This window comes from Nematostella vectensis, chromosome 15 (genome assembly GCF_932526225.1).
Source record: "Nematostella vectensis chromosome 15, jaNemVect1.1, whole genome shotgun sequence".
NCBI classification, from domain to species: domain Eukaryota; kingdom Metazoa; phylum Cnidaria; class Anthozoa; order Actiniaria; family Edwardsiidae; genus Nematostella; species Nematostella vectensis.
The window spans coordinates 8,971,666-8,989,921 of NC_064048.1; the positions used below are offsets into that span (position 1 = coordinate 8,971,666).

Here is an 18,256-nt window from a genome sequence, read left to right on the forward strand (position 1 = left end):
ACAGCTGTTTATCAAAGGTGGCCAAATTTTTGCAATCGTTTGAGCAAGTGCTGGTAGTGTGGCACATATGTCAAAAGGGAGTAACTCAGTGCAAATACAGGCGGGTACAAGGTGCATATGACGCCACGTTTGTTTTTCAAAGCTAGTAAAACGTAAAGTGCTTTCATTGGTGGAGCAAAACGGAAAAAACTCTTCAAATTCTGATCATATTGTGAAGGACTAAATTCACTGAAACGACAGAATTGAAGTTCGCATTTGCCGAAAGATCAAGGATGTTGCTAAGGGTCGCAGTCCTAGTAGCGATCCTTGGGGTATCCATTGTTGAATGTGCATCTATTGACAAGGTTGGTCATTCCTGTTTCCTTGGGCCAATTACTATGACTAAGTTTCACTATTCAAGAGTTCTAAAGAATGGTTCCACGACGGGCTAAATTAGTTATCAGCAATAAGATAAAAAAACATCATTCATTGATCATTTTCCCATCTACTTTTTAGTTACAATATTCCTGGACGTTTTTGATGGTAGCGTCAAAAATAAAATAATGTTTAAGAATTCCTACTACACTCCTCGTGTTGATATTTGCACTTGAAAATACTATGGTCGAGTATCTAATGCTCGATAAACGTAGATTCTCATTTTAATATAATGGAAATATGGCTTTATATTATTCGGGGGCAAAAAATGCCAGTCGGTTTTGGCGCTCTTTTTACCAAATCTTTCTTCTAGAGGAAATAATCTTGAATCATTTTTGTTTGGAAAGTTCCCTTCTGAATCAATCAACTTAACCAAATAGAAAACAAGTTCTCGGTGTTCAAGGAACAAACTTAGACAACATAAACAAAACGTCAAATAAACAAAATTACTTTAATAAGTTAAGAAAACATAAACTAAACCTCTAGTACCTCGATTAAATTAAACTTTTATAACTGTCAATATTAAAGATGTGCAAGTACCTGTAAGTGTTCTTTAAAAAGCTTTGTCTTTCGTTTGCAGGTATCAAGTATTGCACTGAATCGAAATGGTAAGTCAAATGAAGCTTGGCCAAACAGAGACTTGCTTTCTTGGACCTTCCACTGCAAGGGGTAACACGTGATGCTCAAATCTTCCAGTTAAATCCTTATTACATGGACTCCCTCCAAAATAGCATTGTCAACCTACCTACAATGCAATGCGATCCATGATTCGCGATCCATGATTAACTGTGCTACAGTTTTGTAGGTAGCTATGTCAAGTGCGATTATCAATGCTAGTGAAAATCGATATACAGTCGAACCTCTATTAAGCGGCCCTCTATTGAGCGGTCACCCTCTATTCAACGGTCATTTACCAAAGTCCCGACTTCCCCCCCTTATGTTTACTGTAAATTTGACCTCTATTGAGCGGTCACCTCTATTAAGCGGACGCGGTCACCAAAGGAGGGTCCCAATTGGTTGATTTCATTGTTTTTCACCTCTATTAAACGGTCATCATCAATATTTGTCAGCATGACAACAGATAGTGCACGTCATATTTCGTCATATTTTTAACTGTCTAATCTAGTTACTATGGCTAATCGTCTTGTGAGACTTGTGTGGTCTTGTGCGGATCAGTCGCATCAAATTCCTCGATTACCAATTTCCGCTTTAGCCAGCTAGAAGAAAAATTGTCACCTTCAAATATGTATTCACAAGGAATCTCGCGTCCATAGCCACCACCTCTGTTCACCCAATTCCCTTTGACTACGACTTTCTCACAGTTCGTAGGTCTCTTGAGATATTTGGTAACCCACGTTGACATCAGTTTGGGAATATGCCTGATAACTTCGTAATCGTCAACTAGAGTATTCGGGTGACCGTCTCCATCCATCACCGTTTTGTCGGCTTTTTCTCTTACGATTGCAACAGCATTCGGATCCTTTATGTTAGTTGGTTAACGCAGTTTGTAAACATCTTCTAGTGCTGGTTCCCACTCAGTCATGTACTCATGGTATCCCCGAATGAATGCAACTGGGTCAGATTTGTGAGTTTTTGGGTACGGCAACGCACTGCGAGTTTTTGGTTCGACTTCCAAAATCGCGCAAACGCTTAATGACGGATATCGACGGAAACGACGCGTGTAACATCACCTTAACGCACTCATTTACTTTACATAACGCCAGCGAAAGTAGCTCATGCACATAGAATTGGGCAAAGCCACAGAGCCGTATAGGCAAAAAACAAAATGACTAGGCGGTTTCAAACAATTCTGAATCAAATTGGAATGCACCAGGCCCCGTCTGAGGGCTAACATGATTGTTACTGTTGTTTATTATAATAAAAAATTCTTACGTATAATTACAGCCCGATTTACGCTAATTTAGGGACGAAAATAGCGAAACCTCTATTAATCGGTCAACCTCTATTAAGCGGTCACTAAGCTAAGTCCCGAGGGTGACCGCTTAATAGAGGTTCGACTGTATATATATATATATATATATATATATATATAGTTCGCGTGTTTTTTTCCTACAAACCAAGATATATCCCGCTCTACACCTAGGTATTGAGCACTGTTATATGAACACCTGCACTCACGCATTATATATTTTTTAAGTCCGCAGCCTAGACAATTTTCGAAAGATGATTGGATGTCATACGGGCAACTCTGCATTTGATTACATCGACTATGGCTGTTGGTGTGGATTAGGGGGCAACGGGAGCCCTTTGGACGAAACGGACGAGTGAGTATTGGATTCAAAAGTCATTATTTCCAAGTATGATATTACTCGGTAATAACAATGATAGAGAGCGCGCAAAGCTTGTTACCCCCATGACGCGAGAAAGTACTGTATGATTCACATGGCTATACTTAGCCAACGAGTGCATCCTCGGGAATCAAGGGCTTTCATACGTAGGGTCATCTAGGGCCGCCCGCAAAGACTGCTTAGTCTCCAAGCTAGCCAATCAGTGTGGCGAGAAGTGTCATTTAAGAAAGCAGTCCAACCTTTGTATAAATACCATGGTATTTTAGGTGATATGCGACAAACCTTTTGGTGGCATATCATGAGTTCAATGAACATGCAGCCAGGCCTCCCCTTGCTGGCTTTCAAACTGCCTCGTACCCAGGCGCTTACTAGCGTGACCGGACTAAGCGTGCAGGGGTGGCATATTTTTCACTTGTTTTTACTGACTTGAGACGCCTGGGTACGGGGATGATATACCACCAAAAACTTTGTCGTGTATCACCATAAATACCATGGTATTTATACAGAAGATTGTGTCGAGTCAAACAAAAAGAGAGCTTAAATTGATAAAGATAGTTAGATTAAATGCCAGAAGTGTACACTCCACGGCTAACAGAGTATTGTATGTGACGATAGCTATCAAAGTACTTTCATCTCAACATTCACCCTGGATCTAAGTAATTACTGAAAATCCTAAATAGATTAATTCTATATCTCATGAACCAGGTGCTGCTATATCCATGACAAGTGTTATGACGATATAATCGCGAGAAGCACGTGCGGATATTCCTTCCAAGTTTACTTCCGGGACTACAAACACAGCTGCACTCGTTGTGGTAAAGGAAAAACTTTACGTTTGAAATAGCGGGGGAAGGGGAAGGATCATTAGAGCTAACAAGCTCTAAAGCCTGGTGTACACATGTTCCTAACTTATGTATTAATAGGACGTTTTTGAAAGTGCAAGGTTGCAACAAAGACAGGAGGAAAATATATCGATATCTTTTTGCCATTTCTAAAATTTCGATGTTTAAGGTCGGTTTAACCCTATACAACCATCAACGCCATCAACTTTTGCTTTTTCACTTATTCCCAGAGCTATAGCAGGACTCGGAATCTTTGGGGGGACAACCACAACTTCGGGGGCACAACCACGCCCTAACTGGTCATTTCTTTTCCTTTTTTTTTTTTTACATTTGGGGGCACATGCCGCCAGCGCCCCACCACCTGCTACGGCTCTGGGTTCACCATATTGAAGCATCTTCCATATGACATTACGTCCGTTTTATTTTTCAGAGCCGTTGAGCAGTTACCCAAGCGATGACTATTACAGAGAGTGCCGTGTAGACCTGTGCAAATGTGATAGCGAGGCGGCCAAATGCTTCAAACAAGCCAGGTTCAACCCAGACCTCGAGGATTATGACAACTCGAAGTGTAAAAACACCAAAGCCTAGAGACGGGCTTTCAGGCAAAGGATAACCGAACAGGACTTGACAATCTAACCTGGTAGTGCCGAGGACATCCCTGTGGAGCTGGACCGTAACAGGGCTCACAGCTTGTTTTTTTTTGTTTTTTTTGCAGGTTATTGAGGGCGAATTAAAAAGAAACTCGCAATAATGTGTTCTAAGTTTCCAAGAGTAAAAAAAAAATATTTTATAGCTAACAAGCTATAAACAAATGCACGAACGAGCCGTGTACTATGCATAGTGTTTCGGGGCTATTATCTCTTACCAAGAGCACCGAGTCAGGTGAATGCTGTTTGATTTACCCATGAATTGACCCCCTTCGGTAAACTGATCCCTTTCATGAAACTTCGGAAACGGTATAAATTGATCCCTTTCTTTGAAGTTCGGAGACGGTATAAATTGATCTCTTTCTTGGAACTTCGGAAACGGTATAAATTGATCCCTTTCTTTGAAGTTCGGAGACGGTATAAATTGATCTCTTTCTTGGAACTTCGGAGACGGTATAAATTGATCCCTTACTTGGAACTTCGAAGACGATATAAATTGATCCCTTTCTTGGAACTTCGAAAATGGGGGTAATTCCATCCCTATTTTGAAACTTTGGAGACGATATAAATTGATCCCTTTCTTGGAACTTCGAAAATGGGGTAATTCCATCCCTATTTTGAAACTTCGGAGACGATATAAATTGATCCCTTTCTTGGAACTTCGGAGACGATATAAATTGATCCCTTTTTTCTGGAACTTCAAAAATGGGGTAATTCCATCCCTATTTTGAAACTTCGGAGACGATATAAATTGATCCCTTTCTTGGAACTTCGAAAATGGGGTAATTCCATTCCTATTTTGAAACTTTGGAGACGATATAATTGATCCCTTGGAAGTGATAGGGGTAATTCCAATTCTAAATTTCACCGGACAGCGCTAAAGCGGCCCCAAATGCGCTCTAAATCGCTTAAACGTGGAAATAGTAGACAACTACAAGTACTACATCAAGTTGGATTGAATTACATTTTTATGGAAGAATACTTGCATAAAGTAACAGCTCCATATGTTCTCTCTATTAACGGTCAATGAGCCGGTCGGTTTCAATTAATCATTGACAGAGCCTGGGCTACCTTTGGTAATAGTTTAAGGAACACGAAAAAACAGCGGAAATTTGGGGTGATCAAACAATAAATAAAAAAAGCGAAAAGGTAAGTAAATAATGGTCAATGGTAAATATTTATTTGATATACTTGTGGGTGCCTGATCTTGTTGACATGTAAGCAACATTTCCTATTATTTTCGCTAAACATTATTTTGATAACACATAATTATCTTCTAACTAGGTTTTACATATTCATATACGTAAACCTAAAAACTCAATTGACAGATGCTTCTTATTCTTGGTTCCTTCGTTTTCATCCGTTTTGGGAGTAACAAATCTACTACTAGTGTTTACGTTTTCACTGTCACGTTTTGAGCAGAACAAGACTCGAGAGGCAAGAAATTGGAAGCCCACTCTAAAGTTCACATTAAAGAAGGTAAAGATAACGGGATTGAGAGAACTGTTTGCATAACAGAGAAAAATACTGACAAAAACAAAATTATCACTGCAAATAATGTTATTGTAATGGTAGGAACAGAAAATCCAGCCAACCCAATAGGGAAGAAAACAGATGTAAAAAACAGAAACTATCACTGCAACCATCTTTGCAACTCGAACACTGAGTCGCTCAATTCGTCTCTTTCGGAAGGATAACATTACACCCGGAGTTTTACGCCGCGAAAGCTTTACGGTGATCGCCGAGTACAGAAAAATTATTAGGATGAAAATGCCAAACAGCAAGATTAAGAAAAAAATGTACCAAATTTTCCAATGCGTAAAAAAACGCCGCACTTTACAAAATTGCTTATCTCCTTTACTAAATATGGCGCCGTAATAAAGTATAGGGATACAATAAAGCGCGGATACGATCCAAATAGTGCCAATTATTTTCAGCGACATGGACTTGGTGATGAGCTTCCTATTAGGGTGAAAAACTGCTATGAATCTGTCGATGGCTATTGCAGCGAGGTGTAGCACGGTTACGTTCATAGAGAGTTTTTCACAAAAGTTTGCAAGTTTGCAAAGAACGGCGCCGGCGGTGTCAGGAATGATCCATTGTTCGTCATTCAGAACTCGGGTTATCCGCTCAGGCATACTTCCAATGGTCAGAACCAGGTCTGCAAAAGCCATCGAGATGATGAAGTGGTTGCTAACGGTCCGTAGTTTCCCATTAATGTTGATTTTGTACGCTAGTATTGTCATTGTGTTGCCGATGAAGGAGAATACGAAGATAAGGATGTATCCAAAAGTCTTGACTGCGATGACAGGCTCGGAGTCTGCCATTATCAACTTTTCAGGTCCGGAGTCGTAAACAAATGCCCTTTTTAAGTAATATGTAGTGAACTTCTCTGCACTTGGCAAAACAGATATTCTTCTTAGATAGCAAACCGTCTTGCTTTTTGCCGATAGCAATTATCCTTAGTCTAGGTATTATCGAATTTATGACTCAATTTGAAGACTTTCAGATTTGCAGGCAATGTGAAAATATCCAATAGTTTCAACTGGGTTTTCCAGAAAATAGCCAAATGAAACAGTTATTTTCTTTTAAGGATAAGGGCTTCGCTAACTTGACGACGCCCAACCTTCCCTTTTGTAAGCCCTTTTGAAGTTTACAATTTAATATCTACCATCAACAGCTGTTAAGGTGATTTCGCAGCAGGCGAACTTTCAGACGAAAAGGGTGCAATATTTTGTTGTGTTTCTTTCGTTACCGAAGGTTTTCCTTTCAGAGGACAAAGCACACCAGCATCGACACCCAAGTTGATGATGTCTGCATGTAAACTAATCAAGCTCCATCGTAGGGAGAACGTAAGAGCTTTATTTTTCCCGAATGACGCCCGCGTCTTTCTTTGCGTAAGTCACTAACAAGCTTCCGTTATACGATAACCGCATCGATGTATAAGAAAATATTGTTCCAGAGCTAGCGCAACCCTTCCAGTGTTTTCCCCTATTGTGCAGGGATAAAAAGGGCAATTCTAGTAAGTTCTGCCTTTGGCGTGACCTTCAGGATCTTTTAGCTCCTGGTGCTCTTTTGTTCTTATAATTTCTTTGATCGAAGCCGAATCAGATTTGCAATCTTTCCGCTGTAGGGAATTCTTCACTTGGCTACGAGTGCCTTGCAGGTGTGTGAAGAGCTAGATCGACCACAATGAACCGAACTGGCTCTTTGTCCTAAGAAACCTTTGCCTTTTTACGTATCTTTCTCTAAAACGGTGATATACCTTTTGTGCTTAAGCCCTTTTCTTTAAAGTATTTTGTATTTAGAGTACCTGTTATGCAAATATAATGGAGGTTTTTTTTTCTTTCTCGCATAAACAAGGGTACTTTAAATACAGAATGAATCCAAGGGCGCGTGGTTCCTCGAGCTCGCAGTGTGCGCCTGCTGAATGGGTTTTACTTGAAGTGCACTTCAGAAAAAGGAAGGCCAATGAATTCTTTTCCAAAAAAGATGCTCCCCGTCAGAGATCAAAGTTAATTCTTCCTCTTATTCTACTTGTGTAAATAATTTGCTCTTAAGTATTAATGAAACAAGCTGATAGCAATTCAGGGCTTATATTTGGTTGCTGTTTTTACACACATTTAAGCCTCGAAAATGTTTATAGCGGCGGATTTCGAAGAACAGACCTTTAAGCGTGGGATTTGCAGTTACTAAGTAATATATATACACCTATTTCAATAAACGTTGTCAGTGCAAACGCAAATAACCATTGTCAAATGCTAGTTCTTTTATCATAAAATACCACGAAACTTGTCGAATTTCTAATGACTGTAGGAACATGTGGATAATTTTTGCGATTATATTACTTATCATCTTTATTCTTACAAATAGTTATACCCATGAGGAGGGAATGGTCTTATAACAGCCATTTGCCATTTGCACTGTCAGCGTTTATTACACAAAGTAAATGCTCCCATAAATGAATTACAATTTACTAAAAATAGGTATATTTCGCCGGAAACTATACCGAAGCTAAATTGAATAGCGGTAATTTATTGTTGACAAAAGTTTCTCTTCAACGAAAAATATAAAAAAGCTGATAGTACAAAAGGACAGCAAAGAACGATCTAAACTTACATCTTCCCCTTAGAGTTTAAAGAAATAAAAGCACACACAAAACTAAACCGTAAGAGGGTTGGCGAGTAATTACCTGTCATACATTTAAAAATGTCAGTTAAGGCGTATAGAATAAATTTTATAAAAGGTTTTAAAGAGCTCAACAAAGTCAACTTGTAAACAGAACACTTTGGCTATGATAAGTCTTCTAAAATGATGCTTTCGTTTACCCACTTTTTTAGTATGTGCTTGTTTCGTATGGATTGGACCTGGGTTAGGTAAACATCTTATAAATAAATCAGATTCGATTAACGGTTAATCATTATATTAACTAAAAGGTCAATTCAAACTCTTAAGTTTGCTGGAAAAAAAAATTATTAACACAAACCGGAAAACACGTAAGACTGATTATTCCATAGTTTAGTCATTCTTACATCTTGATAAAATGCTTGTCAGTCATATCATCTCCTTCTAGGTTAATCAGTCATTCATTTTCTGCAAGATTCAAAAGATTATGCAAACCCAGAGGGGTTCCTCTTCTTCGAAAAGGACGAATGTAAATAAAAACAGCATCGATAATAACACAGACATTACTATAATAACAAAGAACGAGGGAAAACATTAAAAAATACCAAAAAATAACAATCAAAGAAATCGAAGAAAGCCGAATAAAGATATTATATTTACCATATATTTTTGATAATTTTTAGGTCATTATCGCACCGAGCTTAAGTTAATATTCCTGTGATTAACTAGAAAAAAAATGCTGCCACAAAGGTAGCTTAAGGTTTTATAATCACAATAACAAATTAGTTTACTTTCGGAGGCTATGGCGTTTAAAAGACATGCGATTTATCAAACCTTTAATTAATCATAACGTTTTCTGTTTGAGAATAGTAGCTGGGTACACACAGGTGACAAAGCCACGAGAAAATCATGAGATATTTAGATAGGTGATCAATAAAGCACGTATCACACTCACATCTATGGGATAGCATAGTATAAGTTCAGCAGTTTTCGTATAAGCGCCGGAGCGCTTATTTAATTTATCGTGAATACGCTTATTTGGGGGAGGCGCTTATTTCAAATTCCGTATTATACAAAAACCTCTTAAAACTGGAAAACTTTATTTTTAAATAGATCGGGTAAGAAAAAAGGGAAAAACAATTATATCTTTTAAAATAAATTCAGTGATAGCCATAAGGTTACAGTTGTCACAAAATACAAATATTTATGAATGGTACTTTTTTTTATTACGCATGCTTTCTATTTTTACAAACTTTTCCACACTATATATATTAAGTACGATTTTAATAAAGACGCATTGCTTGAGGAAAAAGCGTTCAAGAGACAACAAAGCACTGAAAGGTTTTAGACATCTATATCGAAATTTGATTCTTGAGATCCATTTTAAAATTTAAGTAACCTTTTAAATGGAATACACAGTTGGGTTTCTTAGGTTTTTTTTTTTTCCTATTGGAGTCCACATCTCAACTGCTTCTTATCAATAAAAGAGTCCCTGTTAGCTTTCATTTTATCAGCCTAACAAGCACTCAGGGCAAAAAAGCATCACATCACTTATTTGGGAAAGCTATTGTTTTATTTTCGATCGAATTTGGTAAAGAAGGCACAAGGTTTTATTTTTAGACTACTACTTTTAGATATCTTCTCAAAATTTACAAATGTTTTACCGTCCGGAGGACGAACATGCACTTTACACCTTTTACATAAAAAAATCGAATTATCTAATCTGCCTGCGATAAACAAGAAAACAAATCATTTATATGTGATATAATAATGACCAAATGTAATACATACATAATTCAAAACAAAGTAATAACTTAATTTAATATATTTCAATATAATTTAAACTCTAATATAATTTAAAATATCAAATAGTATAAATTAACAAATCTGTGTGATCTGTAAGTTTTATCTTTTTTATTATTTAAATTGTCTCGATAAACTATTTTATTTGTGACATATTTATTCTTTTTATAAACGCTTTAGCGTATCCGAAAATTGTAATTCGATGTGAGTGTTGGATATAATACCTTATAAAACAAGAAAGAAAAAATATCTTACATTCACGAGTTCTCCTCCTATGACATCCGAGATAAAAAAAGGAATTCAATTGTATGTATGCGTCTTTGTTGCTGAAAGTTACAAATTTCAAATTCATTCACACTGTTTAGCCATGACTTAATTTGTAAACCTTAACCGATTAATGACTTCCCTACTGAAAACGTTTTTGGAAGTGCACGATTTGGTAAAACTAAGTTGCAAAGACTAACACTAAATACCTTTAGCTTCTAAAAACACTCGGAATCCAGCACTCCCCAGGGAGGATTACTGCTAATCCACGTAAAAATCATCCCCACTCGAGCTTTGATGACCAAGGAAGTCAGCGTAGAAATCCTTAAACGCTTTTCTGCAATTGATATAAAAGGTTTACATAAGAGCTTTGTCACGCAAAACGGACGTGTGTCAGAATGAGCGAGTGAGCCTGAGTGTTAGCAGGAATTCATCATCGTATTCAATGCAAATACATGCAAATGAATAGAGTCGATTGTTTCATCTTCATTTGCATGCATTTGCATTGAATACGGCTCATGGATAATACGACGTTTGAACTTAGGGAGCGGTCATTTATTACTGGGGGGGGTGCGGGCCGGCAATTTTGCAAAACCCTGGGCTCGAAAATTATGCCCCCCCCTCAAATCCAAGCCCAAGAATTGTGACCCCCCTAGACCGGGTGCCCAAAAATGTGCACCCCCCACTACCACCTCCACATTTTTATATTCAATAATTATATCTCTTTAAAACCACAGAGACTTGATATGCATACCGAGTGTAACTGAATATAACCTTTACTAGAATATAGATCAGCTAGCATGGCATTTTTGTCCTTTTTTATTTAAGTATGAATCTTCACTTTCGCTAGTTTAAAAGTGGCACAGAGATGAACAACAAATACCGGTGTCGCTAGAAAACGACTACGTCGTCGACGACATTAACAAAGACATTCTAGGTTTCGCAACATTTTAAAGTATCCGTTTTGTTCAATATATTATAACAGGCAGCTTTGTCTGTCAACCATGAGAGGGATTCTCAAAATTTATTTATATAAAGACAAGATTGGTATCTGAACAATACGGAACTAGATATACAATAGTAGGAAACATTGTGAACTGAATAAAATTTACATATTAACAATGACTCTCTTGATCAATATTATATTAAACCAGACTTAAATTTGGCACCCAAAAAATGTGACCCCCGTAAATCGGCGCACCCCCCCACCCCCCCCCCCCCCGAAAAATCCGCTTTTTTGAAGTCTATACTAACATACCCAATAGAGTAGGCCACAGGTTCGGTGGAGAACTCAGACATGAACACGTGACATGCAAATCGAGGTTCCTCTGGGTGTTTTGTGATGAACGCAAAGTATCTAGACGAGAAAGATTGCATTCAGTTATGAGTACTTGTAGAAAGTCACGGCGAATCAAAGATGTACTTATAATATTTAAGTAATAGCTTTGTTTTATTAGTTTATCTCTTTATTTATACTGTATATATAAAAAAGGATACCTTAACGGGCATCATACCTTGTGTTATTAGGATGGCAGCCACAAAAGGTGACGTTCTTCAGGAAGAAGAATAACTTTGTTTCGGACAGGCCCTAGGAATAAAAATACGTTGAATTCTTCTCTGAAAATGCAGTCCATCATTGCTAGCGCATAAATTACCGTCGAATCCGTTGTATCGCGACGCTGCATTTTCAAAACATCGATTTGTTTTTGTCTTTTGGGATTTTCTGTTCCGCCAGTCAAACTATTCTAAGCCAATCAGATTCTTGCCATCTCTCGCCTAGTGCAGTTGCCTGGCTTTCTGTCGCGACACTGTCTGGTTTTCGTCCAAAGGGAAGCCAGGGAAGTGCACAAAGCGAGATTCTGATTGGCTCAGAATGGTTTTACTGACGGAACAGAAAACCAAAACAAATCGTGCTTTGAAAACACGGGTCGCGATACAACGGATTCGACAGTAAGACAAGAAATCAAAAACAAATTTTGGGGGGCAAACTCGCGCGCGCTTCGGCTTTTTGCGCCAAAATAACAACAACGAAAAGCAACTCATTCAGAACTCACAAATGAGCCGGACCGTTTCTATGCCAGAAAGGGCTACTTTTTGAAAGATGCTCTCTATTTTTGAAGAGCGGGCTTATAAGTGAAAATGTATCAGGATGAAGGGGGCTGAATTACATAAGAATGTACGAGAAAGTCCCCCACCGATGTGCACGGAAACTGTATTTCGGGTTGAGTTTTCCAGTCTAAAAGTCACCAGATTCTTTAGTGCAAGTCGCATTTTCCTGGCTTAGAAGGAGGGATTGAACACGATGCTGCATGTGAGGCTGATGCGAGCATTTTATTGTTGCATCGAATGGAGAACTCTCGATCTTTCTTACCTTTTGATCTTTGTCGAATAGCTTTCCCAACTTGGTCCTGCTGGCAGACTTCTTAGGGCTTTGGGCCTTCAAAGAAGCAGATACTTTCAATTTCAATGCATTTATTTCTTTTTATATACATTACGATAATACAGCGATAATGACGATGCACCAAAACAGGTTCGACATTAGTGCCCGGGGCGGGGGGGGGGGGGGGGGGGGGGGGGGAGAGTTCTTCCCATGTCGACCTGATAGGGATGCTCGTCGTATTTTTTTAGGGTTCAAAATCGGGCCTCAGGTTTATTTTAGGGGGTATCCGAGACAAAATGGGCTTTTCTTTTAGAAATGGTAGTTTTTAGGGCTTCTGCGGTATTTTTTAGGGTAGCAATTTTTTAGGGGTGTTTTTCGAATTTCCCGACAAGCATCCATATCACTTTTACCCTGAAGACCACCCCCCCCCCGAGCGTTAGTGCCTTTAAAATTTCTAGCAATCAAGACTTGACAAACTATAATCAAAAGGGAATAAACTACTAAAAAAACTACCACCCAGGCACTACTGTTTACCTTGTTTACTGTACAAGCATGTGTGAATGGGGGTACACAAAGGGGTACCAAACTCTGACCACTAACTTTGAATCACTTAGTTTACTGTCATTTTAAACACATATGGTGCTGTGCTCAAGAGGCGCCACGTATCGCATGGGAGCTCCAATATGACCAGGTGATATAAATACCTCTTTTGCCCCCCACCCCATGTGCTGTGTTGTACCACACTTAATTTCCTCACATTACCCCTGTAATGTAGTCTGTCACTATCTTGTGATTTTTACCTCTTCTGTCCCGTGTTGTACCACACTTTATCTCTTTCACGCAGACCGAAACATTGTAAGTGTGGAGACCCCTGTAATCTAGTATTTACCTCTTCTGCCCCCTCTGTGCCGTGTTGTACCACACTTATCCCCTTCACGCTGACCTCTACTGTACAGAATGGTGGAGAACTCTGTGTGACAGAGAGCCGTCTTTGCTTCACAATCTGAAAGTACACACAAATATTTTAAATATTTTCATAAATTAGGGAGTGTTTATTACATAAATACCCTGAGGGGGAGAGGTGAATATTTTGGGGAAACAGCCACGCCTCTACTGGTCATTTTCTTATTTTTTTTTTTTCAAAAAAACCTGGTGGTTGGGTAGGGTCGGTGTGTGTGTGTGTGGGGGGGGGGGGGGGGGAGGTGGGGCATAGGGCCATTAGCTTGGACAAACATACCTCTTTCATGGCTGTGCACAGGACATCGTTTCCTTTATAATACTTGACCTCAACTGAGCCAAGAAACCTGGAAATAAAATTGCATTAGTCTTTTCTATTTAAAAAACAAAACAAAATGAAAATAGATGTTGATTGTCTTAGATGATTCTGTACTCAAAATTTGGACGTTTTCCACTATATTTTAGGGTCTTGGAGCCCAGTAATACCTTACCCAAGCCAAACATCCCTTTTCCGTTGCTAGGTGGCTCATTTGCATCACCCAGCAACATGGATAGAGGTGTTTCCATTCGACCTCCAGATCTGGAAGTCAAACTATGAATGGCTGATTTTGGGAAAGGGTTCAAGCAAGTTCAAGGAAAATGTTGCTCAATGGCAACATGTGACAGAGGTTTCAAGTTCTCAGAATCTCTTTATTCTCAGCTTTAACGCTTCAATGTAGAGTGGCATGACAATCTTTAAACGTGTGCTGTCTTTAAACAATCTTTGAACAGCTTATTACATATTACATTTTGCATCTCATGAAATCATACATATATTTTGTAGACATACTGTGCAATTCGATGTGACGTTGTAAAAGGTTTAACTGAGGAGTAGATCAACCTTACAGTAGACCCACGAAACAGACCTTTATTAAACATTTTTACCTGGATGAAATGAGTTGTTCATCGCTTAACTTTATATTTAAACATACATTGTACAGCATTTGTTTAGATCTTCAAAACGTCCCCATTGTAAAGATTCCTTGACTCTAGATATTAGATTCACATATCTAAACAATATTGTGTTAAACAACAAATATAATTGAATGTATTTTATATCAAACCCTAATCACAATTCTTTCTTGTCGCATTCAATAATAGAACTTACATTGGTTTGGATGTTGTTTTTTAAGTAATTGTGTATTTGAGAGTTTTTGAATTACTCAGTGAAATATATATTTTTCTTTTAATTGTTAAATAACTTTTCATCATGCAAATGTATTATATGACAAAGGAAATTCCCCAATCATAACAAGAGAAACCAAGCTGTAATAATTTGTAAGTGAATGTTGAAATGCAACACTAGTTAAACTTGAGACTTATGAAGCCATAACGTTTTGGTATTAATGGGTTCTGCTAGCAATAAGTAAGTGTTAAATACCAAGGACGGAGGCAGTTTGCCATATACAGTGAACTACCAACACCCGAGGTATTTAACTGGCTTATTACATGATCTATACCTAGTAAATAACAATTTAAACTAGGGGAAAAGAGACAAAACTCAATGATAGTTGACTTTTTTTTGAAAAAACAAAAACAAACAAGGTTCAGGTTATTAAGGACCTGCAAGAAAACCCAGGAGAGTTGGTGGTTGATTGCACAAATTTGAAAAGCTCATTAGATCAATACTGTTCACAATCAAAATAAACATTTAGACAGAGCAGGGCTTCTCCATGCACCAACTCCCAATTCCCAAAGGTGGAGTCGAATTGCAAAATTTTTTCAGAACTCAGAGTTTCAGTGTGAACACGCGCAACTCATTTTGATAACGCCAAATATCTATGTTCAAGAACTGTACTGTCGACGACAATGGAACGGAGCAGAATGGAACGGAAGCAGAAAGAGTGAGTAGACTGGTGGAAAGATTTTCCAAAATTACACATAAAAATTTGGCTGAACTTATTGTTGAATTTCCAGGATTACAAACGCAAATTTTTCTTTCATGACAATTGATGCAGTGTTAATAATCAGTCGTTCTTGGTATCAAATCTGTGGCGAAAAAGTGGTATTTTTTTGCTCATTTCTACTCAAGGTTTAATATGATGGTCCTTTATTAGTATTCACAGTTAGTATTCTAGCTATTAACCTCATTCATATTTAATGAAACTTTTACCCTGCTGATACATCAAGCTCTCCCCATTCTTAAAGATTGTAAATTATTCATTGGTATTTTAGTGAAATAAAGGACTTGCAAGAACAATGGAAAAGGTGTCAATCATGTAATAAGGGCGCATATATGCATATCAAGAAGACCATACAATCATCTCATTGATATTGGCAGCTTGTATCGGTGTTAATTAGGGTTTGAAGTCAATAACATTTGCAATACATGACAGGCTAAAATATAATTCTTTAACTGAAAAGAAAGAACTCCCTAACAAACAGTGGCCACTCAGAGTTGAGTTGAAATTCCCCATTAGCAGGGAGTCAAAACTAATTAGAAGTAACTGAAAGCTGCCTTATAAGTAACTTTTGAAGTGACATGTGACCTTTTGTATAAGAATAAATTAGGTGTTACCTTAAGTGAAACTGGTTGTGATTAGAGGAGCTGGAAGTACTGAATGTTGAAAAAGAATCTGAAGTAAAACATCAAAATACACCTGTTTACAAACTAAAACTTTTAATACATCTCTATAATAAGGCACCCTCAGGGTTAAGACCACTGGTTCTCTGCACCCTGAGGGACTGAAGCTAGCTACATAACATAATATGATAATTCATAGGGATGTAAAACTACTACAGGACTTAAATTATTCTTGTTTTTTCACAACATTCAGTTTTATAATGCATTACCCAAAAAAGTGAATGCAAAAAAAAAAAGATTTCATTCACAGGTTCACCCATAACCATAACTTGTTTTAGTTGTATTTAATGAAACAACACGTAAGATAAGAAATGAGTGAAAAATTGTATGTGGACAAGCCTGATTCTCTGGATGGAACTTCTGAAAATCTGAAGCAGTTATTTGTGCTTCATAGGATACTCATATAGTCCCAGGCCTGATTGGAACACCTCTAAAGACATCCAAATATGACCAGACCCAATGAGCCTTGATCCTTAGAAGTGTATCACAAAACACTGAGTCAACACAGCTCCCCAAATCTATATTTAGTTATATTATGTTTTATCATCATCATAAATTCTTTGTCATTTTTATTTTACCTTGTCGTTTTCTTTGTGAGTTTAGAATACTTGCTACATATCGAGACGGAAACACCCCGCACTGCCCAGTCCGCAAATTCGTCCCTTCGCACCACAAATCTTCACAGGTTTGATACACCATCATTGGATCACCTTCATCAAGGTTGATTTCATCGTTATGGCGCATAATAAACTTGTGGGTTGCAACGTGAGTTTGTTTCAACTGTCCCGTTGGGCTCAACCCTGACTCATCAGTGGAACTATGTGACCCTGATGAGCAAGCAGATATATCAGAGACCCCATCTGAATTAGGATCACCTCCTCTCTGGCATCGATAGTTTTTCATTTCACTCTGCACTTGAGAGTTATGATTCTTAGGGATATTCTTTCGAGGGTCTCGGTTTACCGGTTGTTTTGACATGGCAACAGTCCCATTTCCTCTTGAAAAAGGTAGCCGACATCGCCTGAGTATCCCCGGGCTGTGCGAGTAACTTACGATTCTTTGATTGGAATTATTCGCTTGTCTCGAACCATGATGTCTCACTTCCTGTTCGCTAGCTGGGAAAAGCCCTACGCTTTCTAAATCATCCGGTTCGTTATAAATGTCATGAACTAAAGTATTTATTCCGTGCGTAATTTGTCCAAGGTCCTCTCTATACTCTTCGTTATTTGGATATCCAGACGTATAATCCTGTTGTTCTTGTGATTGTCTCCTCCGCGTAGACTTTGGGGTTGCAGCTGCTCCATTAGAATTCAACATTTCGCGAGGATTTCACCAAGATCCATGTCAAAACTCAACACATTACAAAACGGTCGGGAAATAGTACGAAGATAGCTCCTTTTCTCGCGTGAAACTGCGAGAAACTTAAACATACATCAATTTAAGTTCTTAAAACAAACCCCAGCAAGTATTAGCACCAAGGAATGAATAAATAAAATGATTGTGAAGCTTTCAGAGCGATTCAAGTGTCGCCGAGAGAAGTATCAAATTTCGCAGGACACCTAACCTCAAATCCAAGAGCTTTCAGTTTATGTGAGTTTTTCCAGTCACTTCCATTCAGAATGTTTCGTCATTTGAGACCGAAAGTTGTATGATTAAAAAAAGAATAGCCTGGCGATTTAAAGTCAAAATAATAAGAACAAAAGAAAGCGTTTGACGTCTGTTTTGAAAACAGAATGAAAATAAAGACATGTGCGCGAGTGTGAGCTTTCAAGTCTGGGGGGAGGAGGTGGGGAGGAGCTGTTCTATTGTTTTAACCCGATTTTCGTATTTCCCTCCATTTACGATTTGATCTTCTGTATAGAAAAAATACTATTTTGTTCTTTGGAAATCCT

The 18,256-nt window shown here is 38.2% G+C and overlaps 2 protein-coding genes across 3 annotated transcripts; one reads left to right on the forward strand and one right to left on the reverse strand.

Moving 5' to 3' along the window:
* The first annotated feature begins 133 nt into the window (after positions 1 to 133).
* On the forward strand, positions 134 to 4,385 carry LOC5512474 (phospholipase A2). The gene is made up of 5 exons (XM_001632755.3): positions 134 to 344; positions 995 to 1,022; positions 2,573 to 2,699; positions 3,429 to 3,538; positions 3,996 to 4,385. The coding sequence occupies exons 1-5, from the start codon at positions 273 to 275 to the stop codon at positions 4,151 to 4,153; spliced, it is 495 nt and encodes a 164-aa protein (XP_001632805.2). The 5' UTR covers positions 134 to 272; the 3' UTR covers positions 4,154 to 4,385.
* Positions 4,386 to 9,894: 5,509 nt separating this feature from the next.
* LOC5512472 (C-Jun-amino-terminal kinase-interacting protein 1) lies at positions 9,895 to 18,108 on the reverse strand. 2 transcript variants are annotated; one of them, XR_007306742.1, is made up of 9 exons: positions 16,943 to 18,108; positions 16,299 to 16,356; positions 14,022 to 14,088; positions 13,674 to 13,787; positions 12,776 to 12,841; positions 11,919 to 11,992; positions 11,663 to 11,761; positions 10,614 to 10,741; positions 9,895 to 10,064 (listed from the first exon to the last, which is right to left on the reverse strand). XR_007306742.1 is itself a non-coding variant. In XM_032381868.2 (8 exons), exons 1-8 carry the CDS (start codon positions 17,679 to 17,681, stop codon positions 10,666 to 10,668), a joined length of 1,293 nt encoding a protein of 430 aa, XP_032237759.2. In that variant the 5' UTR covers positions 17,682 to 18,108; the 3' UTR covers positions 9,895 to 10,665. The 2 variants fall into 2 exon arrangements, 1 of the variants encoding a protein (XP_032237759.2); XM_032381868.2 differs by having other exon boundaries at positions 9,895 to 10,741.
* Between the last annotated feature and the right edge of the window lie 148 nt (positions 18,109 to 18,256).